The 26303-nt window shown below is 40.4% G+C and overlaps 2 protein-coding genes across 2 annotated transcripts in view; one reads left to right on the forward strand and one right to left on the reverse strand.

Annotated features, from left to right (window-relative positions):
• DNAH14 (dynein axonemal heavy chain 14) overlaps window positions 1-10933 on the forward strand; it is a 204829-nt gene extending 193896 nt beyond the window's left edge. The window contains 4 exon segments of the mRNA XM_067463629.1: window positions 3744-3877; window positions 5305-5462; window positions 6487-6633; window positions 10721-10933. Of these exon segments, the coding sequence (XP_067319730.1) occupies window positions 3744-3877; window positions 5305-5462; window positions 6487-6633; window positions 10721-10933 (652 nt within the window).
• Window positions 10934-12458: 1525 nt separating this feature from the next.
• LBR (lamin B receptor) overlaps window positions 12459-26303 on the reverse strand; it is a 28608-nt gene continuing 14763 nt past the window's right edge. Inside the window, exons 7-14 of the mRNA XM_060754189.2 lie at window positions 25764-25818; window positions 23426-23620; window positions 20934-21037; window positions 18325-18450; window positions 17021-17189; window positions 15913-15993; window positions 15704-15826; window positions 12459-14931 (exon numbers count right to left, since the gene is read on the reverse strand). Of these exons, the coding sequence (XP_060610172.2) occupies window positions 14771-14931; window positions 15704-15826; window positions 15913-15993; window positions 17021-17189; window positions 18325-18450; window positions 20934-21037; window positions 23426-23620; window positions 25764-25818 (1014 nt within the window). The 3' untranslated portion in view covers window positions 12459-14770. The remainder of the gene's footprint in view (window positions 14932-15703; window positions 15827-15912; window positions 15994-17020; window positions 17190-18324; window positions 18451-20933; window positions 21038-23425; window positions 23621-25763; window positions 25819-26303) is intronic.

The raw sequence follows: 26303 nt of genomic DNA on the forward strand, positions 1-26303 counted from the left end.
GATTGCTTGATCACCGAAGGCATTACCAGTTTGGTATGGGGCTTGTCTATTCCCGACTTGTGGACACTCAGAAACCAAGACTGCAGTGGCCTCATACGAAGCCTTGCATACGGGGTAACGGCAGTCATCGAGGCCATGTGGCCAAGCAGCGTTTGCACTTTCTTCACTGACACCCGGGTCCCCTTTATGACCTGATCTATCAGGGACTGCAGGGACACAAAGCGATCTTCCGGCAGAAAGGCTCGTTGATGCACCGAATCCAACACTGCACCGATGAACTGGATTCTGCGACTCGGCAACAAGTGCGATTTCTCTGCGTTGACAACCAATCCTAGGGACTGGAGGAGAGAAAGAGTCGTTTTGATGTGCATTCTCAGTCCCTCGCTAGTATTTCCCACCAAAAGCCAATCATCTATGTATGGGTAAATAGTCACGCCTTGAGTTCGAAGATAAGCTGCAATGACCGCCATACATTTTGTAAAAACCCTAGGGGCCGTCGTCAGTCCAAAAGGGAGGACGTTAAAACAAAAAGCCCGCTCGCCTACCATAAAGGAGAGGTATTTCCTGTGGTGTTCTGCTATTGATATGTGGAAATAAGCATCCCGTAAATCAATGGTGGCGAACCAGTCATTTTTATTGAGCAGAGGAAGAATTAACGACAAGGAAACCATTCTAAACTTCTGCGAAAAAATATACTTATTAACTTCCCTCAAGTCCAGAATGGGACGAAGGCCACCTCCCCTTTTTTTTATTAAGAAGTAATTTGAGAAAAAACAGTCAGCCAAAACTCCAGGATCAAGAGGAGATATAGCCCGTTTATCTAAGAGTTTATTTACTTCCTCCAACAAGGGAGGTGACTCCGGGGTAGACTTCACATTGCCCAACGGGGGCAAGGATACAAACTCCATGGCATAACCAACACTAATAACTTGCAAAACCCATTTATCAGTAGTAATTGAACTCCAAACATGCCTAAATGGTCTTAATCTTTCAAAAAATATCACTGTTTGATTTGGGGATGTAGTAACCGAAACATTTGCCCCATCTAGCAACGATCGTCTCAAGATCTCAGATGCATCGGGAACATCAAAGACGACGCTTCTGATTCCCTCCGGTCCTAGCCTTAGTGTTATATGGTTGATACCTTGCCCTTGCATTATAATTTTGCCTTCTATTGGGTTGAAATTTGGTGTTAGAATTCTTAAACCCCGAATTATTAACATATCCAGCAAAATAACTTTTACGGTATGTACTCGCTGGTTGATGCCAGCGTTGCCTCTGCTGGTAACCAGGCTGCCATGGGTATTCATATTTGGCTGCCTGCATAACCTCTCTGGAATGTTTGATCTTTTCATCTGTGGTGGGATCAAACAGGCCTTCCTCAGTCATTGGGAGGTCTTCGGCCAAAGCTCGGCTGTCCTCAGATAAAGAGGAAGCTCGAAGCTAAGCATGACGTCGGATAGCGGTAGCCGTGGCCAGCAGTTTACCGGCGGACTCCGCCATATGCTTCCCAATATCCTTTTGAAACTTGGAGAGGGGTATAGCCTCATTCAGGAATGCTCTAGGATATCGTCTGTCCTGTAATGGCAGCTTGTCAATAAATGGTGCTAACTTGTTCCATAGGAAACCTTGGTAACCACTAAGGTACGTTACATAATGAGCAATTCTAGTGAATAACCCAGCTGCTATGTGGACCTTCTTTCCCAAAGAGTCTATCTTTCTGCCCTCTTTATCAGGGGGAGAGACTGAATATTTTTTAGGCTTTTTGGATTTTGCCGCCTCCGCAACCACGGTGTTAGGAGCAGAAGGACGGGCAATCCACTTAGCTGTGGATAAATCAACTTTATATAGAATGTCTACTCTTCTAGGGATGGCAGGGACCACAGAAGGGGACATATCAGGAATCTTAGTCAACTTCAATAAATATGGCAATGTTGGGAGAATAGCAGATGAAGGATTGTCCTGCTCTTCCGAAGGAAACATTGGGTCTTCAACCGTTGATGATGTCTTTGGAATAGCAATGTCCAGGGCAGTAATCATCCTTCCAATCAGTTGCATGAACTTATTATAGTCATCCGATCGACCTGCAGAATACTCCATGTCCTTTTCATCTTTAGGCATCTCATCCGCCTCCTCAGAGACATCTGTATCAACAACATTGTCCAAATCCAAATCATCACACTGAGTACGTTTCAACATGTTCACATCCAAAGGCTGAGCGCTCTTAAGTGGCTGAAGGCGATGATCTGACGCCCTGGCTCCTTTATCTTGCACTGACTTCCTGTTGATTCTCTGGACCATAGGAGAAGGTAGGGTGTCGTCTCCGTAGAATACAATCTCCCCATTGGAAGTCACCTTATAAAACCCCGCTTGTGGTGGGGGGTAGTCAGTCATCCTCCTTCTTCCCCCATGATAAGAGGACCTTGAGGATGCTACCGAAAAAGCTCTCTCCAGTCTCGCTCGCCGACGCTTCCTCACTGAGCAGGAGGAATCTGAGCACGACGATGCAGAGTCACTGGAGCTTGATCTATCTCTGCGCGCCCCCGTCATCTTCCTTGCGCGCGAAGGCGCGCACGATCGGCGTCGAGCCTGCCCAGTAGGGGGATTCCCTGCCGACGTCGACGGCTCAGCTAGGGAAGCCCCGTGTTGCTCCTCCTCCCTTTCGCCCGAAAGGGATGGAGGCGGGGCCGGTGCCGAGAGCATCGGCATCGGGGGAGTGGTCTCATTCCTCTGAACTGCCTCCCGCGCACGCGCGAGGCGTGGTTTCGCCGATGTCGACTCCCCTTCTACTAGCAAAGCACGCTCGTGGCGCGTTTGTGCTGGCATCGGCTCGGGCCCGGCTTCTACCGCGACTGGAGAGGGTTCCTCCCCCTTCTCCACCAGCTGAGCGAGCCAAGCCGCTCCATTAGAGAGACCGGGCTTCTTCTTAACAGTAATGGTGGGCGCTTTCATTTTCTCGACATTTTTGGTCTTCTTGGTTTTCTTCAAGGACTTCTGAGGTAAGTCCTGATTCGATTGTGTATGGTCGCCATTACGGCGTTCCTCAGTTGGAGGGAGGAGAGCACGGTCATACAATGCCGCCTTTAATTTAATCTCCCTATTCTTCCTTGTCTGAGGAGTAAATGACTGGCAAATGACGCAGCTCTGAGTCAGATGCCCCTCACCCAGACACGCTATGCACAAATCGTGGGCATCATTGTCCGGAAAGTTGGAAGGGCAGGCACTACAGCGTTTGAAACCCTTCGTTTGCGACATTTTGATGCAAACTTTCCAGACTCAAGCCTCACAGTAGTTCACTCAAACCGAGCTGTTAGCGTTTAGCGCGGATGAAGAGAACTGAGGCGGTTAGCCTTCCGCGGCCTATTTATAGCATCATGGGGAGTGTGCGCGGGGCCAACCGCCGTCCTTTTCAAAATTTTAACTGAAGATTTCCGAGCTATGTTGCGCATGCGCAGAAGGTTACCATTAGTGCGCATTCACAGCATAGCCACGCAGGGAAACTGAAACTATGGATAATGGCAAACCTTGTATTGTGGTTACATACCGTAGAATGGCACTACAGGATTACAGAGACCCACAAAAACTTCTGGGGAGGAATCCTTTTGGAGCATTTGCATGTGAAAATATGGATATCAAGTCTGTGGATAAGGGGGTCATATCCCATTTCCCCAACTCTCAACATGCCCTGCCCACTGGCAACCTGTGTTTAAAAATGTTTTCATGTTTCACTGTGTTTTACGTAGGTATAATCATTTACTGATACTTCAGAGACAAACAAGAACAGTGCTTCAGACTGGTGAAGAAACTGACTCTGTCAATGACAACTATAAGGGACATCCCAGCTGCTTTTGGCTTCCAGGTTTCTTTTTCCCACATGGTACATGATTCCATAGCAGTTCTTTACCCATGTCACGTTTCTGCTATAGTTCTTCTGAATCCCTGTTTTGTCACACTTGGAATGGCTGATGGTTTTTCAACTGGTGTTTAACTAGGAGCAAGTACCCCTCTCCCTAGATAAACACGCCAATTGATGCTGGGATGTAGAGAGGACTTGGAAAATGGAAGAAACAACTTTCCAAGTTCTCAAAATTCATTTTTATTTTCATTTTCCATCACAGAAGGGAATTGGGACCGTTTCATGTTTCATCTGTCCCTGTGCCCTCCCTGAGTCATTGTTAATCAAGAATATAACAAATTTTAGTTAGAAAGACCAGAGAACTGATTCATTATGAGGTGGCTTCATATGTTTGTGCAAGCTTGTTAGATGCCTATCTGTGTTGTGATCCATGAGATCAGTAACTGGTGAGGAAGTAGGGGTTTTGCACTCCAACATTATTATTATTATTATTATTATTATTATTATTATTATTACTATTAATTTTATTTATACCTCACCTGTCTCCCTGTGAGGACTCAAGGCAGCTAACAATCCCACACTAGATAAGTTTTAAAAGTGCAATACAAAGGTTAAAAAACAAGTACCGTATGTACTCAAATATAAGCCGAACTGAATATAAGCCGAGGCACCTAATTTTACCACAAAAAACTGGGAAATCTTATTGACTCGAGTATAAGCCAAGGGTGAAAAATGCAGCCGCTACTGGTCAGTTTGACAGATGACCACCCAGTCTTTCTGTTATTCCCTCCTCCCTCGTGGAGCATGAGCTGTCCTCGGCGGCGGAAGAGGAGAAGGAAGCCCCTGCGGCAGGCTTTTCCGCAGGCTTGTTCTCTTTCTTCCTGGTCCCATGCACGGCTGCGGTGGCGGGGGCAGCGGCAGGAGGAAGCAGAGAAGCCTGTGCACGCCTTTCCCTCCTCCTCCGTCATTCCCTGACCCGAATATAAGCCGAGGGGAGATTTTTCAGCCTGAAAAGGGGCTGAAAAACTCGGCTTATATTTGAGTATATACGGTAAATAGTAGCAATGTGGTGAAAACAGAATTAAAATACAATAAAATCACATAAAATGACCTTTAAAATATTTAGAGGGCCCATGATTACCATTCCTGCTGTAAGAGATATCATAGGCCCTATTTAAAATTTAATTTTAATAGCTAGATGACTGACATCATGGTAAACATTGCATAATATGGAAATTGTTTATTTTTTTCGTTCCTGCAGAAATTAAAATATCTCCATATAGTTAAAGGACAGTTTTAAGCTCTCATAAGTTGTAGTTAGTAAAATAGTTAGTTGTAGTTAGCATAGTACACCAGAGAATAAGCATCCAATATCCACCCCCTTGACAATTCTTTGACTTTTATCCCATCACTTGCCGCTCGCTGCAATGTGGGTTTTATTCCTACAGGGTTTCTTACTGCTGCCCTTCAGAATTATGCTCGACAGAATGAAATACCTGTCGATTCTCTTACTTTTGTCCACAAAGTTCTGCCGCTCAGTCAGGATGAGGAACAAAATCTCAGAAGCTTAAAGAGAAAAGAAACCATTTTAAACAAAGCTTTTAAGGTAAGGAAGATTCCCCGGCTTCTATAACAATGGTATTTGGGAGTCAAATATTGTGTGCAGAGGGCAAATAGCCTCAACACCTTGGAAGCTTGGTGAGCACAATTTGACATTTTGAAGATGAATGTTGTCTGGAGTGAAGGACAATACAATTTGATGGTATCTCTGGAGGTATTGAGGTTGTACTGGAGAAGTTGGGGGTTACAAGAACACACACTTGAAACAATCACTTGAAAAATTTCACCCAGATTTCAATAAGTTTCACCCTGTGAAACCATATCCAATGTCACAAGACAGTTCCTTATCACGAAAGCACATCTACATGGCCTGTCAGTAGCCAGGGATTAGAAAGCTCCAAAGAACCATCCAGCTGTAGGTTTGCATCGGTTATTATACATTTATTTACAGTTAATTACGAGCACCAAGAAATGTACGAAAGGCAGAATAAGAACATATACATTTAGTCATTAAGAAACAATGTTTGCATCTGTGAGAAATAAGCCATTGCTCTCCCAAGTGTCCAGTAAGTACACTGGATCAGGCCCGTAGCCAGGATTTCGTTGCGGGGGGGGGGGGCTAAAAAATTTTCAGCGGGGTTCGGGGGGGGCTGAGTTTTGGGGGGGCTTAGTCTGAGTGAAAGAGGGTCTACCCTAGCAAACCTTTTGTAGCATTACCCCAATACCCCCATGCATATGGGATATATTGAGTATGGTGATCAGATCATGATATGAATAAACATAAGTTTAAATAATGCACCAGTAAGGCCTTTTCGCGAACCACCATGAGAATTTGGGGGGGGGGGGGGTGCTGAAGCCCCTCAAGCCCCCCCCCCCCCCCCCCAGCTACATGCCTGCACTGGAGGCTTGTGAGGACAATAATGTTTCACTCAGATGCTAGACAGTAGTGGGAAGGTGTCTGGGAGGTTACACCAGTGCATATCACCAATATCTACTGGTGTGGCCCTTGTCTTCAATGTATATATGAAAATACAATATGGCACTTATTTGTCATGTCTATTGGTTTTCAGGAACCTTCTATGTGCGAAACTGGAATTAGAATTTTTGGCTTATACATAGATGGTGCATGTTGGAGCCCCATTACGGAGTCATTGGAGGAGCTTGAACTTCATGAGAGATTTCATGCACTACCAGACATCCTTTTTTTACCACAACAGGTACTTAAGACTCTCATTTTAACCTCAGAGCATGTAGCCGTAATGTTAATTATACAAAGCTTGTAAATTACCAATTAAGTGCTTACCCTGAAATGAAAAATTCAACTATTTCTTATACTAGTTGGCTACTTTGTGCACTATACTTTCCCATCCCTTATTCGGATCAAAATAAAGAAGTCCTATTGATGTAATAGATGTTACAATAGCAGATACATGGATATAAATAATAGTTACAAATAAGAATCATAAATGAAAACTACAAACCTTTTATTTCTGGGAGGGTCAGGCTATTTGATGATTTCAATAAATCAATGATTTTTTTTAAATCTGAATGTAGCAGTATTTAAGTATAAAATAAAAGGGACCCAAAAGCATTGCCAGGAGTGCTCATAATTGAAATTGGGAAACTTCTATCCTGCCCCTTATTATACTTCAGCAAAATATACTTTGAATTCTGCTACTTGAATTCTGCTGACTCTTGAAGCTCAGGTGTCGGCGGTGGCCAGGAGGGCTTTCGCAGTTAAAACTTGTGTGTGCCAGCTGCGCCTGTTCCTCAAAATGTTCCTCAAAATGACTGATCTGGCCATGGTGGTCCGTGCCTTAGTTACATCAAAAACCATCTACCCACAGAACACCCTGAAAATGTTGAGGAACATTGGAACAAACTGAAGACCTCCATCATCACAGCCTGCGAAGAAACTATTGGATATCAAACCAAGAAACATCAAGATTGGTTTGACGAAAATGACATCGAGATCCAACAGCTAATTGACAAGAAAAGGAAAGCCTTCCAAACATGGCAGAGAGACGTCAACTGTGCTGCTAAGAAAAAGATCTACGCCAGTGCAAAAGCTGAAGTCCAAAGAAGGACAAGAGAACTCAAGAACATCTGGTGGACAAAGAAGGCTGAAGAAATCCAACACCTGGCAGATACTCATAATGCTCAGGGATTCTTCAAAGCCACAAAGGTCATCTATGGACCAAGAAACCATGGCATACAGCCTCTACGCTCATCAGATGGAACCAAACTCCTGAAGGACCAAAAGTCAATTGCACTACGTTGGAAAGAACACTACCAAAGCCTCCTGAACCGCAGCTCCAATGTGGCCGAAGAGGTCCTCTCACAAATCCCGCAACAACAAACCAGGGACGAGCTTGCAGCACTGCCTAGTCTGGAAGAAGTCAGCAATGCCATCAGCCAACAAAAGAATAACAAAGCCAGCGGACCGGATGGGATCCCTGCTAAAATCTTTAAAGAGGGAGGACCTGAGCTGACACACCAACTCCACCAGCTCATAGAAAAAGTGTGGGTGACCGAGAAAATCCCAGCAGACTTCAAGGATGCCACCATCATCACCCTCTTCAAAAAAGGGGAAAGAACAGACTGCGGAAACTATCGAGGTATCTCCCTTCTAACCTCTGCTGGGAAAATCCTCGCAAGAATCCTTGCAAACCGCCTTCTGCCCCTCTCAGAAGACACCCTCCCAGAATCCCAGAACAGCTTCTGCCCCTCCAGAGGAACCGTGGACATGATCTTCACTGCACGACAGCTCCAAGAAAAATGCAGAGAACAAAATCAACCTCTGTACATGGCATTCATCGACCTTGCAAAGGCATTCGACACAGTGAATCGCAGCGCTCTCTGGACCATCCTCCAAAAAATCGGGTGCCCAAGCAAATTTGTGAACATCCTGCGGCGCCTCCATGATGACATGATGGCAACAGTCTTGGACAGCAATGGCTCCCAAAGTGACCCATTTAAGGTGGAATCAGGTGTCAAACAGGGATGTGTTATTGCCCCAACTTTATTCTCCATCTTCATTGCTATGATACTTCACCTTGTTGATGGGAAGCTTCCCACCGGAGTGGAAATCATCTATCGGACAGATGGCAAGCTATTCAACCTCAGCAGACTGAAAGCCAAAACCAAGGTCACAACAACATCTGTTATGGAACTCCAGTATGCTGATGACGTCGTCTGTGCGCATTCAGAAGAAGATCTACAAGCCACTCTAAACACCTTTGCAGAAGCATACGAGAAGCTCGGCTTGTCATTGAACATTGAAAAAACCAAGGTGCTTTTCTAGCAGACACCAGCCAACCCCTCTCCAATGCCAGTGATACAGCTTAATGGTGTAACATTAGAAAATGTTGATAATTTCCGCTACCTTGGCAGCCACCTCTCCACCAAAGTCAACATCGACGCCGAAATACAACACCGCCTGAGCTCTGCAAGCGCAGCATTTTTCCGAATGAAGCAGAGAGTGCTTGAGGACCGGGACATCCGTAGGGATACCAAGGTGCTTGTTTATAAAGCTATTGTCCTCCCAACCCTGCTCTATGCCTGTGAGACATGGACTGTCTACAGACGTCACATGCAACTCCTGGAACGATTCCATCAGCGCTGCCTCCGGAAAATCCTGCAAATCTCTTGGGAAGACAAGCGGACAAACGTCAGCGTGCTGGAAGAAGCAAAGACCACCAGCATTGAAGCAATGGTCCTCCGCCACCAACTCCGCTGGACCGGCCATTTTGTGGTCAATGTTCACCGATTTATAAATCCATAATCCATCCAGCATTGTCTTTGTCCTTTCCTACTCTGGTCATCATTGTCTTTTGTCCATCTGCCAGCTTACCCAAAGGCCTGGTCCCAAATCCAGGTTTTTAACTTCCTCCTGAAGGAGAAGAGGGATGTTGATGACCTAATTTCCCCAGGGAGCGCATTCCACGGGCGAGGGGCCACCACCGAGAAGGCCCTGTCCCTCGTCCCCACCAGCCTCACTTGTGATAAAGGTGGGGCCGAGAGCAGGGCCTCCCCGGAAGATCTTAAACTCCGAGGTGGGATGTAGAAGGAGACAGGTTCATACAGGTACGCTGGGCCAGAGCCGTAAAGGGTTTTGTAGGTCAAAACCAGCACTTTGAATTGTGCTTGGAACTGGAACGGCAGCCAGTGGAGCTGACATAACGGGGTGGTGTGCTCCCTGTATGACTCTCCGGTGAGTAATCTAGCCGCCGCCCGTTGAACTAATTGAAGTTTCTGAACAGTCTTCAAAGGCAACCCCACGTAGAGCGCGTTGCAGTAATCTATTCAGGATGTAACAAGAGCGTGGACCACCGTGGCCAGATCAGACTTCCCAAGGTACGGGCACAGCTGGCGCACAAGTTTTAGTTGTGCAAAAGCTCTCCCAGCCACCGCTGAGACCTGGGATTCCAGGCTCAGCGATGAGTCCAGGATCTCTCCCAAGCTGCGAACCTGCGTCTTCAGGGGAGTGTAACCCCGTCTAACTCAGGCTATAACCCTATGCCCTGTTCGGTCTTACGACTGACCAGTAGGACCTCTGTCTTGTCTGGATTCAGTTTCAATTTGTTAGCTCTCATCCAGTCCGACACAGCAGCCAAGCACCGGTTCAAGGTCTGGACAGCCTCCTTGGTAACAGGTGAGAAGGAGTGACAAATTTGGACATCATCTGCATAGAGATAACACCTCAATCCGAAACTCCGGATGATCTCTCCCAGCGGCTTCATGTAGATGTTAAACAACATCGGGGACAGAATTGAACCCTGAGGGACTCCACACAACAACGGTTGTGGGGCCGAACAGGTGTCACCCAGTAACACCTTCTGGGACCGTCCCTCAAGAAAGGACCAGAGCCACTGCAAAGCAGTACCCCTAAGTCCCATATCCTCAAGGCGTCCCAGAAGGATACCATGGTCAACGGTATCCAAGGCCGCTGAGATCCAGCAGAACTAACAGGGACACACTCCCCCTGTCAAGCTCCCGGTGAAGATCATCTACCAAGGCGACCAAGGCTGTCTCAGTTCCATGTCCCGACCTAAAGCCAGACTGTGCTGGATCTAGATAATCAGTGTCTACCAGAAATCCCTGGAGTTGTGTTGCCACCACACGTTCCATGACTTTGCCCTATTAATAATCTCTTGCTATTGACTACATATATATGAAGGGCCACAGTTGCCAACATATAACATAATTGAAACATGGGGGGGGGGGGAGAGTATAGAAATCACATCTGTATGCTTTTTTCTTTGGTGTGCATTTATAATTTATGAATCTTTTTTAAAAACATAGATGGAATACAACTCCAGATGCCGTTTTTTAGAGGAGGAAGCAGTCTTGCTAATTTATGAATGTCCATTATACAGAACACCCCAAAGATCCGGAATGCTATCTTCTACTGGTGTGTCAACTAATTTTATAACTGCAGTCAATTTACCAACTCTTATTGCACCGAGTCATTGGATAACAAGAGGAGTTGCAATGTTGTGCCAACTAGATGACTGAGAACCACCACTCTTCAGGATCATAAATCCCCTCTGAAATACTTTGTTTTAACTTATGTTATGCGCAACCCGGGTTTTAAGTTTGATGTTCAAGAATAAATATGATCTTCTGTGAGTAGTTTGTGTCAACTTTGCTCTGTAAGTAGTTTTGCATTGTGGTTTTCTTTGCTTTAATCTCATGTCTATTTAGTTACTCCATCCCAGGCCTGATGTCAGGACATAACACCATTCATGCACTGTTGCTTAGGCAATGAGCAACTATTCAAATATTCTAGGGCAGTTTACCAACAGTTGGCTCTAGGTGGTCATCTGTAAACTGGCTATCTGTGCCTATGTATTTGGAACCCTCTAGAGGAGGCATGTCAGATTCATTTTCACAGAGGACATCAGCCTTCAAAGAGCCAGTTAAAATTGTAAGACTTTAGAAATGTAACTGTTGCTCTGGCATTGAAAGCCTCACAGGCCACATAAAATATCATGGCACAAAACAAGTTCTAGAACAGGCATGGGCAAACTTTGGCCCTCAACTTCCACCATTCCTAATAGCCTACCTTCTAGCTGTTAAGAATTGTGGGAGTTGGAAGTCCAAAATAGCTGGAGAGCCAAAGTTTGTCCAGAGCTATTACATAAGTTTTCAGCAGTAGCCCCATCCATCCGTGGGCTATTATGTCCCCTTTCAGCCTTCTTTTGTCCAAGCTAAACATATCCAGCTCCCTAAGCCATTTCTCATAGGGCTTGGCCTTCAAACTTTTGAGCATTCTGGTTGCTCCACAGACACATTTCAGCTTGTCAATATCCTTCCTGAACTGTGGTGCCCAGAACTGGACAATGTTATCCCTGGTGAGATTTGACCAAAGCAGAATAGACTGGGACTATGAATTCCCTCAATTTATTCTAGACACTATTCTTCTATTTATGCTGCTTAAAATCAGATTGGCTTTAGCCGCTACATCACATTGTTGATGCATGTTCAGCTTGTGGTCCACTAAGACTCTTAGATCTCTTTCGCATGAAGTTCTCAAGCCAGGTGCCACCCATTCTATATATGTGTGTTTCATCTTATTGCCTAAGTATATAATTGTACATTTCTCCTTCTTGAAATTCATTTTGTTAGTTTTGGCCCAGCTCTTGTTTTGAATTGATCCTGGTGTCTGAGATATTAGCTGTCCCTCTCCCAATTTGGTGTCTTCTGCAAATTTGATAAGTACAACTTTTTTTCCATTGTCCAAATTATTAATAAAGATGTTGAATAGCACTGTAGATAATATCTTGTAAGTCTACATTGAAACTGGGAGAAGAAATCTTGTGCTCTTTTGCTTTTTCCAATGTCAGGAATAGGTGTGGCAGCTAGATAATTTCTCCCAAGCGTCTTCTGGGCAGGAAATTAGTAAGGCATCCCACCTACATTTCCCAAGTCCTTGCTCCTAGGAAAGAATGCATCCTTTCCCCCAAAGGACTTGCTTAAGAAGACAAACAAAAATGCTGGAAATGTATCTTCCAAGTAAAACAATCAGACCTCTACAAAATCATTATTGGACAATTTTTAATTATACAATATATTTCATTCAATCTAAAGAATATACATTGTAAATGTATAAAAAATAAGAAATATGACAAACTGCAGTTTATATTAGTCAGGAACTACACTCCTGGAGAAACATGCTTATGTAAAAACAGAAAAGAACCCAGGTTTCCTTTAGATGGGTTTTTCCTCCAGAAACACATGAAAAACAGTAGTATGTCTAAAATGGTTATATTGCAAGGCAGTCTTCGTATAACTATTTACAGAAATAATTTGAACTGCTGCACAGAAGGTTTAAAACCTGGCGTCCCCAAAATGTTTTAGGTTACAACTTCCTTCAGTTACAGGCAGCACTGCATATGATCAGGATGATACAATTTGTAATCCAAGACAAACAGAGGTTACAGGAAGGCATAATGCAGTTTGAAGAAAGTTGTCATGATAATGTCTTGAACTGTTATGCCACATATGCAAACTAATACAATTTTGTACAAAAATAACTTTGTACAGTAGTAACTAAAATGGCTCATATAAAAATATAGGACACAGCAAAGATCATCACCACAGAACATACGAATCCTGCTTCTCCCCAACTCAAATGCATAAAAAGGGAGCCCTGTTCTTCAAACCAAGCCAAACTCCAGGTTAGACAAGAAAAGGACACCACCCATAACATCCTGTCACAGTGCCTGCATACCCTTACACATACTTTAAAACTAAAACAAAAAACCCCAAAAGTTATTAAGATGTATGCTACAAATACATTAATGCAAAATATCACTACTCAAATTAAAAACTGCTACTTTCACATTGTCATCAAATGGGAAGTCTTTCATTGACTACAAAAAGTGTGTGAATTCGTCCTATGAATTCGTCCTATGAAGAAATCATTTCAATACATCTGTCTTTCTAACTTCATATATTAAATGACAATTGTTCCACTTTCAATCATAGCCAATTTGGTAAAAATATTTCAATAATATTCAGATGTTAAAGCTATTAAGGAGTAAAAACAATCCATAGCTTTAGTAAGAGGCTAGGATAATTAAATATACAAAAATATATTAGTAGAGAAGTGGCACACTTTAATCACTAATTCACGTTAGAAAACCGATTTAAATAGTAATGTGAGATATCAACATTTTTTTTATCTCCAACAGTATCAAAAAAGGCAAAATAACCTACAGAGGTAGCAATGCCAGTTCACACAACTTTCAATAAATTTCCTATGTTCATAATGCATTTGTCATTACAATATTTAAAAGAGCAGTTCAATTGTTGAAAAAATTATTTCGTAGCAATACTTTACAAAACGTTTCAAAAATACTGGAAATGGTTTAGTAAAAAATTAAAAATCATCTAGTCCTAAAAAACTACTGCATCTTCCAATCTGTACATCAAAATATTTCAATGTCATAATATAAAGGAAAGCTATGGTACAAAGCATTGGTTTATAATCCTAACTGGAAAAAGCAGCTGCACCTATATTTTTTCACTCTTTGTACAATAAGCCACACCTTGCACTATTAACTAATCACTTGATGAAGCACTTTTGTTTTTTGCCACTTGCATTTGAGGCCCGAGACACAAAGAGTGAGTTGAAAAGAACATTTTTAAAAGCCCATTTACATCACAAACTCAGCTAGTGATTATAGCAGAATGCATAGGGCATGGATCTTTTCCACTAACAACTCCCAACAGGCATGTAATGGCCCTTCTAAATTTAAATTGGGGATTATGTTTCCCTATTATATAAAATAGGGATATAAAAAGACACCTATGTGCTGGTTGCCCTGGAAATCCTACTTTCTCCTACTAATGCCACCAGTGCAAACAGTCAGAGGGAACTTGTGCTTGACAGACCTGAGTAAGCACCACTCCAACTAAGGGGCTGGGCTTGAATCAAATTCGCTCTGCTGGAACTTACAGGGTTAATTTATTATATATGTTGCTTCTATAAAAAAATAAAATTACAGATTAGGCAAGGTCTGAGTTTTAAATTTACAATTGCCCTTTCATTCACATTTTTAAGTCATCTACAGGACAACCAATTCACAAAGCACCTGATCTTTTTTCTTTTTTTAACACACTAAACAACCAGAATTAGTTGCTGCTTCAAATGGGCAAGTCAATAAAAACACAGAAAAGATTGCATCTCTTAAGATTATTGGTAAAGATACCTGAACTCATCTTTAAGAAAATGCAGCAGAATTAACTTATGTGCCAAGTGCAATGGTATGAGGTATGTTGTTTATGGCAAAAACAAAATTTGAACTGCAGGAACTGCGTATTTATTATCCACCAGGTTAAGAGGGATCAGTAGATATAAGGGAATATGCGATACGGAACACGATGACAGTATTTCTCCCAAGCCAAGCCGTATTTTTTCTTACACTGACGTTCATCACGGGCTTCACGGTGAATAAGCAGACCAGTAAAATATATGACATAGAAGTATGGTAAAATGTGATTGACTCCTGAAAGAAAATATATAAATGTTACTGGTTTGTCCACCCAGTTCTGATAATTCAAAATGAGTTACAATATAATCACAGTGTCCAAAACAATTTAATAAAAAATAATTTGCTTTGCAAAAGGCAGCTGGTATGAAATATTACTGGCCTTTTAAAACAAAAACAAACAAAAAAACCTAATGCGTGAGAGCCATAGCAGTATAGTGTTTTTGACTGTGGATCTGGTGACTAAGATTTGAATTTGAGTCCCTCTGGGTGACCTTAGGCAAGCAACACTCTTCTGGCCTCAGAAGGAGGCAAAGACAAACCTCTTCTGAACAAATCTTGAGGGGGGAAATCCTGTGAGAGGGTTGTCTCAGGACTGCAATAGGTTGAAAATGACTTGAAGACACACAGTAATGTCCAACTACCAAGACCTATCAAAATTCAAGTCTTTTCCTTAATTAACATTGAAGTCTAGCAAACTATCTATGAGTATGCAATCATCAATGTTTGTCATTTCTGAATTTTGTGTTTATATAACAATTGGTAAATAACATTGCTGACAATGCATAAAAAGGGAGTATTATGCTAACTAACTTGCATTTAGATGTCAACAATATTATCTCAACAAAGTTCTATGAAAATGCCTTTCTTTTTCATTTCATCCAATCTGTCTAAAATTATTTGGTTCAGTAACTATCACAACAATGCAAAAGGCAGAAAACGAGCAGCTCAGGCAAAAACAAAATAAAAGAAAAATGCTATGCCACCAGAAGACACTTTATGATCTTACCACATGGTAGGGACCAAGCCAAGGCCATGATAATATCCCCTAAATAGTTAGGATGACGCACGAAGCCCCACCAGCCAGAAACCAAGAGGTTTTTTCCAGTTGCAGTGGGAATAATATTCAAATCTGTATTGTAAGAGATAAACATGTATTATACTACCCAGAAGAACACAGAATCTGAATAATACTTGTTTGCCTAAAACAGTACTTACGGTTAAGTCTTGGATCCTTTGGGTTTCTTCGGAAAGAGTTTTTTTGTGAATTTGAACTTCGGAAAATGTAATATCCAAGAACTTCATAAAAAGAAAAAAGGAAGTGTTACACTGTAGAAATTACACTAAGAACAGCTTACATCCTGTTAGCCTATTCATTTTATATTGGTAATAGCAACATAGACAACTTTATTTTCCTTGATGAATTTATTTTTCAGTTCTATAATCACTAATCTAATGGAACTGCTTCTGCACTAAATAGGTTAGTGACATCCTGGTTTCCATATACACAGTCCCAAAATTATTTTTTAGCCTTTTATCACCTAATTGTTGCATGGGAAATTCTGTACGTCAAGCCACTTAAAAGTAGCAATGCATTTACCAGTGGCTTGAGCTTAAAATTCTCAGCACATGTACACTGTCAGTGTGCAGTTAAGCTAGTGTGGGATGGTGCAAGATTTACCACATTGAGTGACTGACCTCATGGCAGCTTCATCTGCCCACCTGCTCCCTCCTCTTGCATGCACTTCATTGGGTTGAGTGACAATGGCATTAGTACTGCATCCATGCAAGTCAGGTTTTGAACTCAACCCGATGAAGAACCGTAGGTGCAAGGGGAGAAGGTGGTGAGATGAAGCTGCCATGAGGCAAGTCACAATGTGGTAAGCGTTTGCTGAACAGCATGGAAACAGCTGCAGAAAAACAGTTTTCAATAATATTGGCACATTTATTTGTTTTAAGATTGGACAACATCCTATTACACTCCTCTGTCAACTATATGTGAACATCGTAAAAAGCATCACTACAGGAAAATATCTATATATTACACTAAGGAGGTGAAAGAATGTGTTCTCTTTTTTTTGGCTCTTAAACAGAAGAAAGAAGAAGAAAACAAACTAAAAATCAAGAAACACTACACATATATTGACCTATTATTTAACAGTTATAAATTTTATGAGTTGTGTTTCTGCTCACAAGGATCCTGGAAAAACTGCAGTATAAAAATGATCATGCTTCAAAAAAGACCAAAAAATAAAATTAAGACTGTTTAAAAATAAATGAAAATTCATTTGCTTATTTCATTTTAAATCATTAACTCATCACTTACAATTCAGAGCTATAATTCCTGACGCCGTAGGCCAAGATATCTCATTGGGGTGATTCACTAAATAGAAAGCTTGTAGGCTGTAGAGAAAGGGAACCCACGCCAAATCTCCAAATGCTAGCATAAAACCAAATCCATCATGGATGATGTCCATAGTTGTCAAAATAGCTTCCTAAGAAATTAAATTAGCATTTAGACAGACATTTTACAAATGACCACCGTATTTCTCATTATTATTTATAATTGCTGCAGAGTTCTAGGTATCTACAAGCTGAAATTACACCAAGCTGCAAAGAGAAAACCCCCATTCACACATTTACCTGGATGTTCACAGGACTAAAACAGGGAAAGGGGACACAAGTGAGAGCTTTGTTCACATTGTCCAGCCAAAGATAGTTAAGGAGTTCTGAAAAAAGTTCCTTTTGAATCCTTCAAACTCCTAACTTACATTTGTGTTCTGGGAATATGGGGTGAGGGTGGGAGGCACAGATATGTGCCACATAGATAGCAACCTTCTTAGGTCTGGTTCAGGTCAATCTGAGCAAAGGTTGGTATCCTGTTAGCACATGTCAACTGCAGGGATTTCTTGAGGACCACTGGAAGTCCCCACAGAGGCTTGTTGCAGCACATATATTACAAGAAAATAGCCAGATGTGTCCCCACTGAAACACCCGTTATCCAACATCATGTAAATGGCTGTGTTTGGGGTGGTAGAGCCAATATTGCTTATAAGATAGGTTTGGGGCAATTAGCATTGGGAGATGCAGTTACAGATAAAGCTACATGACACATATATATCTCCTAATGAAGAGCCTCAGTTGATTTTTCTATTGCATCACAACATGATAGCAGAGGTTAGTATTTTTCAGCAAGGAATAGTCTTTAATCCCTCATTCATGATGCAACACTCTGGGAAAAGCTACAAACCCCCTTTCCCACACACACACACACACACACACACACACTGGGAAAAGTAGAGGAATATTTCACACAATAATGTAACAGTCTCAAGAACAACTCTAAATTTAAGCCCAATTAGCCTGTGATGATTTGGAGTTTTCAGTGAATCATTTGGTCTGTTCTGTGTAATAAGTGGAAAAAGCAACCAATTTCAAGATAGATTTTACTCCCTTCAGTGGAAGAGGAAGGGCCTTATTCTTGTCTTGGCTGCACGGTCTCGCAATAACGTTACACTCACAGAAACAAATATAAACAGAAGTTTGGAGATATAACAAATACGTAAATCACTATATGCTATTTCAGCAATTTGAATATATGTATAACTCCAAATCCTAAAGCAAATTTACCTCATTCCAAAGAGCATCAACCACATAGAGGAGCTGGAAGCTATTCACTAGGATCATTGACAAAGAGGGCATATCCAGACGGTGTACTCTCATCTCAGTCAAGAGCATTGCAAAGTTAATAACAGCCTTAAAAATCAAAATGCATATTAATGTCAGTTTATATTTAAAATTATTTGTAATTCTTAAAATAACAGAGTTGTAAACGACCACTGAAGCCTACAATTTCAAACATTTAATATTGTCATTTTTATGTATTTTTCCATTTATTAAAAGTCCTAAAGTAGGTAGCAATATTAAAATAATATCCAGTTTTGAATGGCATGTTCTACTGCTAAATAGAAGCCACTCAAGCCTGGAAGCATCCCTCAGTGTCCAACAATAGTCCAGGGGCTGATGAGCACAGTTGTTGCCCCTTTCACCAGCTGACAGTGGGATGCACGCAGAGTGAAGGAGAAGCAGAGAGTTGGTCTATCCTGGTTAATGGAACTTCTGGAGAAAATCGACAAGAAACCACTCTGTTTCTCTTTCTCAGAAAATGTAATCCACTATCTTACCCAAGACTATTTCAGTTACTAGTTTCTTTAGATCGTTTACTCAAAGAGATTATTTGAGACTGAATGGGAATTCTCATAGACCTGTTTCCAGAGAAGCTAAGTTACTGATTTAGTCTCTAACCTCTCACAAAGTACCCCTCTCCAATTTATCCCATTCATACATCTCTACCTTTCTTCTCCAAAGCTTCCTTCCCCTAACTGAGATTTGCTGTCCAGCAATGGACTTCCTCCAGCACCTCTATCTCATAGATTGTTATCTTTTTTAATTTATTAAGTTTGTCTTAGTTCCCGCCCCCTCCCATGTTCATGGACTAAGGCAGTATACAGCATGCTCAGCTCCCATCCAGAATTCCTCTTGTTCATGTCTGCAGCTCACTACTATTGCTCCTGCCTTCTGCCTACGTTTTCTCACCTCCTCCAGCTATTCCCATCCCTTCCTTCTCACTGTTTTGAATCTCTTCCTTCTTCTGCATCCAAACTTCTATCCCAAGATCATCCTCCCATCCATTTTTTCACCCTCATCCCTGTCAATTCATCTAGTCTTCACTTGTCACTCCCTGTCCTTGCAACCTGAGTTGGAGTTATTCAACATTTTCAGTAATTGCTGCTGCCACCTCCATCTTTCTTCAGCCAACCTTGCTATAATTTTCTCTATGCAGTAGATAATGCAGATTCCCTGGTCCCAGTTCCCTACAAATCTCTTCCAAGACCATGAGCACTACCTCCATCCATCAACAAGGAATTGACAATTTATTATTACAGTCAATAACCACCACTCATCAGTATTGATCCCAAACAACCTTATTCTAATCAGGACACTTGGCTCTGTAACATAAGTATACAGACAGCCTTCCATATTTTCAGGTTTTACACCCAATTTCATGGTATTTTCTTTGTGAACTTTAACTGCGCCCTTGCATTCCTACCCCCCCCCCCCCCCAAGTAGATAGCTGGCCGTATAATGTTCTGTCACAGCCCATGTGACTTTGCCCTCTGCTGGACAGCTACAAAAGATAGAATGATCAAAATATACTGTCTCTATGTTCAAATATCTCTATACGGAGACTATTTCATTGCCAACAGCTTCCCTGACTACCAGGAGACAAATCAGATATGACATTATAACAGAAATACATATTTGCTTCCTACTAATGAGAGTAGTGCCTTATGTAGAGACACAGAGACCTTTGTAGTGGTGCCCCAAGTATGGATACAACTCCCCATGGAGCCCAATTTGGTGCAGATACCAACCTCAATTCATCATTAAGTTACAATTTTACTTTTGCACAAAGGTTCAAGCATCATTGCTTGACAAGGTGATCTGGTTTTATATAGAGTAATACATAATATGTGCAATATTTCATAGTTTAAAAATATATATAGTCTATCTGATAAAGAGCAGGGCAGAAATATATTAATATTTAAATAAACAATAAATAAATAAAAACACAGTATATCAATATTCTTAAATCAAGATTTCACTCCCTCTCCATTACAAAACCTCATTTACTTATCCATGAGAGAAAATCAGGTGCAGAATGCCTTAGGCTAGTGGTGTGCTTAAATATTACATGATTCTATCAGTGGATGGGAAGTTCTTTGGGCAGTTAAATGTGAATGGTGAAGTCCCCTGGTCTGCAGGGTCACCAACAACACACCTCCAAGGGCTCAGATAGGGCTTTCACTGGGCAGGAGGATAAGAAAGTACACTGGCAGAAATCCCAGGTGCAGTGACATAAATCTGGTTCCTGAATTGTTTTAAAGGACCTCTCCCTGAATACAAACTATTTTAACATATGTACAAAAACATTTGTATAGTTTTTTATTTCATGTTTGTGTTTGCTTCACAATACTTTCTATTTTAATCTTTATAAAAATGTATTAAAGCAGTGATCTTTGTATTTTGATTATCATACAAGTAATGCCAGCATGATTATTGTGATGTTTCCATCACTCCATTATTTTACACACTTTACTCACAGTAATTTTCATTTTAGTAACTGCTGTCTGTTTGTAAAATAAAATGTTCAACAATATATTTCTATTTTTACTTACCCATCCCATTAGGCCTGGTCGTAGTTCACAGAAATATTTCAAGTCAAAATTTCCAATGCGGGGATTTAACTCGCGTCCCATTACAAAATCATAAATGATATTCCCTACAAATAAAAAAAGAATATATTAGTCTGTAATATTACTGATGACTACTTGGTTGTTCCTCTGTTAAAATAAATAACTTTTGAACAACTGTTTCATGTCAAATGAGCTGCATATTGTTAATATCTACCAATATCATGATGAGGATTTGTCAGTCTGAGGGCATTTCTGCCAGCATTTAATAATTTGAAGCAATTCCTTCACAATGCAATTAGAATATGCTTAACAGCACCAATACAAGAATTCATTATTTTCATGTTAGCTATCTAGGAACACATGCAAGAACAAACAAAGTTTGCTTTAAATTTAGGCTTTTGGGTACAACCAAACTTTTTTTTATCTGAATCAATTCTTCACACAGAAAAGTTAAAAAGCTAAATAGGCAAGGTTAGACAGACAAGTTATAATCCAACAGAGTCCTACTGAAGTAAGAGACTACTGTCAATATTTTTGCATAAAAGGGTGGGCAGAAGCCACACTGCATCATGTTCCTGCAACATAAGGCTCTACATCTATAGAAAATAGGAGATATCCAGGCATTCGCAAAATTCTCTTCATTCTGAAGATAACACTTCTAACCCATGCAAAATCCATGCTCTATTTTTCATGCTTCTGTATTTTTTCCATCCCATGCTAACATGCCTTTTTCCTCCCTTTTTTACTCAGCTCATCTACATCTTAGAGCTACCAAACTCATTTTGGGTGAGGGAACTGTTTTTCTATTAAGCCTGGTATCACCAGGCTGTCTTGGCCTGATAGGTGCAATAAGACTACTATTGGGAGCCAAGACATTAGAAAGACTAGAGAAATATTCCTGCCATTATTGCTGTATCCCTTTCCCCTTTTGCTGGCATCAGTTTTCTCTATGGAGGACAAAGGAACCACATTTAGCCTGGTTAAAGGCCTCCTCCAAAGTGTTGTAGCCTTTGGAGTGCAGCAAAACCAGTAGAGTCCATTTTTAAAACATTTATTGTAGTCTAATTAATTAGTATTAATTTCAATTACTCTGTAATTATGTATTAAGCTTTGATTATTGTGCTACTAGATTTATCAAAAGTTTGTTTCATCTGGCTTTATTGATATTTTTTGTAAAGTGAAATATTTTCAGCACAAGCTATTGAATAACATATTGTTGGTGTTGTTATATTCTTACCCTGATTTTTCTCAGAACTGAGATTCAAAGTGGTAAATAACTTTAAGAGGCATCCAATTATGATAGTGAGGGGCTTGGCATGAACTGCATTAACCAGAGGACTAGAATGAGAAAACTAAAAAGCAACAAATGGATCAATTTACCTCAGAAAATCTGCATTTCTATTGTGTTTAATTCACTTGCAGTTAAAGCAATTTTAATTCCTTGTTCAAGTTGTTTTCTCTCACCATTATGCACCCCACTCTGATCATCAAAATGAACCAGAGATGGAAGAGCTAACTGGCTTATGAGGTTTAAAACTGGCTTATGAGGCCAAATGCTATCATAGGGATCACCCACATTGTACCCCTCAGAAGGTATCCCCTAACTCCACTTCTCTCAAACATCATTTCCTCTTCTCTAGAATTCAACCTGTTCCCTCAGCTCTCTTAACTGAGATCAAGGGAAACGGCAACATTACTCTGCATGCAGCTTCAACTTCTCAACTGGGGGGTAAGATGGGTGACTGGAGTTTCGGAAAAGGGGATCCTATCACTGCATTGTAGGTCATATTTGGACACTTTGCCAACTGAAAAACTTTGAAAAATCCCAATCCTAAATTTAAAAGTAATTATATAAAATATTTTATTCATTAATATTTGGATTCCTAAGTAAAGATCTGTTTCATTAGTATTTAAATTCAACTCCTCTCAGAGCCCTTCAAGTAGGCATATTTATATACAATATACAGGCAACAGTGCTGATGCTATTCAATCCTAGCCACTGAATTACTTGATCCATTCCATTTTTCCCTTCCCATTCAGACAATTATAATGTGATGATTTCTCCTTTATTCATGAAATCCATTTCCCATGTGAAACCTTTAGTTCAAATAAGTGTTCTGTAGAATGCAATGTAGAAATTATTTCCATGCCTGATGGACTTCTTTACAAGGCATATTTATGAAAAAGATATCGCAAATTCTTAAGTATACTAAGAAAAGAAGCAGACATTCTTCTGCAGTATCCTTTTAAACATAGTACAATTTTAGTAAAGAATATCTAAATGACTGATTAAAGAAAATGCAATCGTTTGCATGGAATCATGTTCAAGAAATTAAATTCAAGATTCCCATTAAAGTTCCACTGAAAGGCCAGTGACTTTAGTGCAAAGGCAACAAAGCATGACAATATTTATAAACACAAAACACTTCGTACAAAAATGAAAGCAGGAAAGGTTTTCAAGATTGCTAACTTACCAGAATTTCCCCCTGATGACAATTCCTTCCCAGATGCATTCCGGGAACGGACATAGAGATAAATGCTGAATACCAAAGAGAAGACTGTGGCACAGACAGCAAACTGAAGGAAATGGTCATATATGTAATAAAATTCTATTTCAAAATAGAGAGCTATTCCTATTGCTGCAGCTGTTAGGATAAACACGTAGAATCCTTAAAAGGAAGGGGGAGGAAAACACCACACAATTAATACAAGGCACAGGTCAAAAATCTGTTATTACAAGGCATAGGTGAATAAGTGCAGCCATGTATGGCCCTGCCATTTTAAACAAAAATCACCCATAATGCCAATGAACTCCCCCTGGAGGAAGCAGGCAATTTTGACCTGTTTTTGGTCCCTGCAGCTATTTCAGACCCAGGAAAGAGGCCTTCCCTAAGAGCAGGTGACCTTGTAGATTACTTCTAGTGGGAAATATACATGTGTTGGGTTTAAAATGTTCTGGATATAAAGCCAAAAAGAATGGCTTATAGAAGATTTGAAATGTTGGGGCAAAAAAGTTTCACTTTTGGGGGAAGGTATCCTTTAACATCTCCTAGGGACAAATGCAGCACCCTAACCCCCAATAGTTTGGTTTATATGTATGTGAGGCATTGAATTTTGCCATTATTTATTGTAAACCACTTTTGAGTCCCCCCTGGGGTGAGAAAAGCAGTATATAAATACAGTAATTAAATAAAAGTTGGGCATCCCATAAGATAAAAACAGGTATCTTTCAGCTGTGTTAACATGTATGACCTAAACTACATAACAAAACCTTTAAAAATCCATCTATAATATAGCTTCAGCTTACATTAGAAATTTGTTTTATACTTTTAGTGCTTTAAAATCCTTCATATATAAAATATAATAATAAAACTTTATTTATAGACTGCCCTATCTCCCCGAAGGGACTCAGGGCAGTTTCCAACTCATATGGCAAACATTCAATGCTGAACAAAGAGACTTATTAACAATTACATCAAAACAAGACATATAAAAAACCAGCCATTACTATAAACTTAATACCAAATAGAAATTAAAAATCACTTTAAATTGCTAACACAAACTTTATAAGTCATATAAAAGATTATTGGTTCTTCAGTTGTCTTGGTTTTTAAACAGATTGGTACAGAATCCTCAACATTCTAACATTTCCATCTTGAATAATGTATATTTAAGTTCTCTACACCAGTTGTGGTGTAAATGAATGTATGAATTGCTAAACCAGCAGTTTAACTGGGTGGCAAACAAGGAATCAAGAGAAGGTGGGTGAACAGTTTTGCAAATCATGGTTTGGCATGGCAGACCAGAGCTTCTTAAACTTTTTCCACTCTCGGCCTCTTGACACCTGAAATTTAATATAAGTTTCTCAGGCAGAACAAAAATTCTGATTTTGACTTTAAACCATGCAAACAGCCTTCTTTGTTCAGCTTTGTCATTTGCAGGCGGAAAGAAATGAGTTACAATATCCTCATCATCCCATTACTTCAAATTGCCTCTAATCTGGTATAGCAGAGAAACATCTTGAGCACACTTCAGTGTGTGTGTGTGTGTGTAGTCACCCCATTTACAACTTCCTCAATTCCCATTTCTCCTGGCTTATCTAAGTATAGGCATAACTCCGTTAACAAAGCCACTGACAAAGCAGCTCCTTTATAAAACAATCTTTTTGAGAGCCCACTCTAGCCCCAATTTTCTTGTCCTCTTTCTAGCTAGATAGTTTTTTGCAGCATGAACATTGGGAAAGTGGTAAAGGAGTGCTTGAAAAAGAGATTGTTAGGTAAATACTGTGTATGCAGAAAATAATGCAATAATGCTTAACCTGGATAGGAATGGAATTCTACTCTATGTGATCCTCCTTTAAATGTGTGCACTTACATACAACAGGCAAAATAAACAGCTGCCTCCAGAATCTTTATGTACAAAGCAAAACAGAAACAAAGGGAAAAGGCAGATTAGCCTCCCTCACCAGTTACCCTGGCATATTAAAAAAGCATAGGTCTACAAGTTTGGACACCAAAATAGAAATCGTAAGTGCAAGCTGTTGAAAAGGAAGTTTTTTTAAAAAAACCCTCTAGGATTCATTTTGGAAGAGACTTCAAAGTAGTCACTAGAAGATTCAAAATGTTATTTATTTATGCAAGGATTGCCTGACATTGTTATTTAGTTTCACATGTGTATATTGTTAGTTCTGGATAAATAGCTTGTTGAAACACATGTATGGCTCTTATTTTTTGTAATACATTAACCTATTACTATTATTTCCATAGTATTTGTACTCTGGCACTAAAGCTACTGTTTTTAAATAATACTTACCATTTATCCTGTACAGCAATCTACTTCCATCCAAAAGGGGTGTTCCTTCTACAACCTGGAATAAACATAAGAGCAGTTTTCAACTAGAATTTTAGTACATCAGTTTTCATACACTGAAAGAACTGCAAGAAGCATATTATCAATAACAACCATATTTTGAAAAAGTAGCACTGTCCTTCTACATGTTAAAGCACAATGAGAATTGGATCTAGAGTTTTTATCCTGCTAATGGGATATCCTTGAATGAAAATCGCACAGAAAGCTCCTGCTAGTAGAATGGGGCAAAGGGGAAAACTTTGTAGAGTCCCCCTTCTTTCTAAAGCCCCAAAACTTCCTCTCCTACTGGTTTGCTAATCTTCCAAATTGTCATCAACATACAAGATTGATGGATTATATTTCTTTCTATTTTGGCAGAGAGAAAAAAACACAAATACACTGTTGCAATCCTTTTCTAAATGCTACTATGGTATTATTATTATTAGAAGTCACATTCTCATATGCCTCTCTACCTTCTTGGTTCACAAAAATACATTTAGAAGT

The sequence above is a fragment of the Anolis sagrei genome, chromosome 1, assembly GCF_037176765.1.
Source record: "Anolis sagrei isolate rAnoSag1 chromosome 1, rAnoSag1.mat, whole genome shotgun sequence".
NCBI classification, from domain to species: Eukaryota; Metazoa; Chordata; class Lepidosauria; order Squamata; family Dactyloidae; genus Anolis; species Anolis sagrei.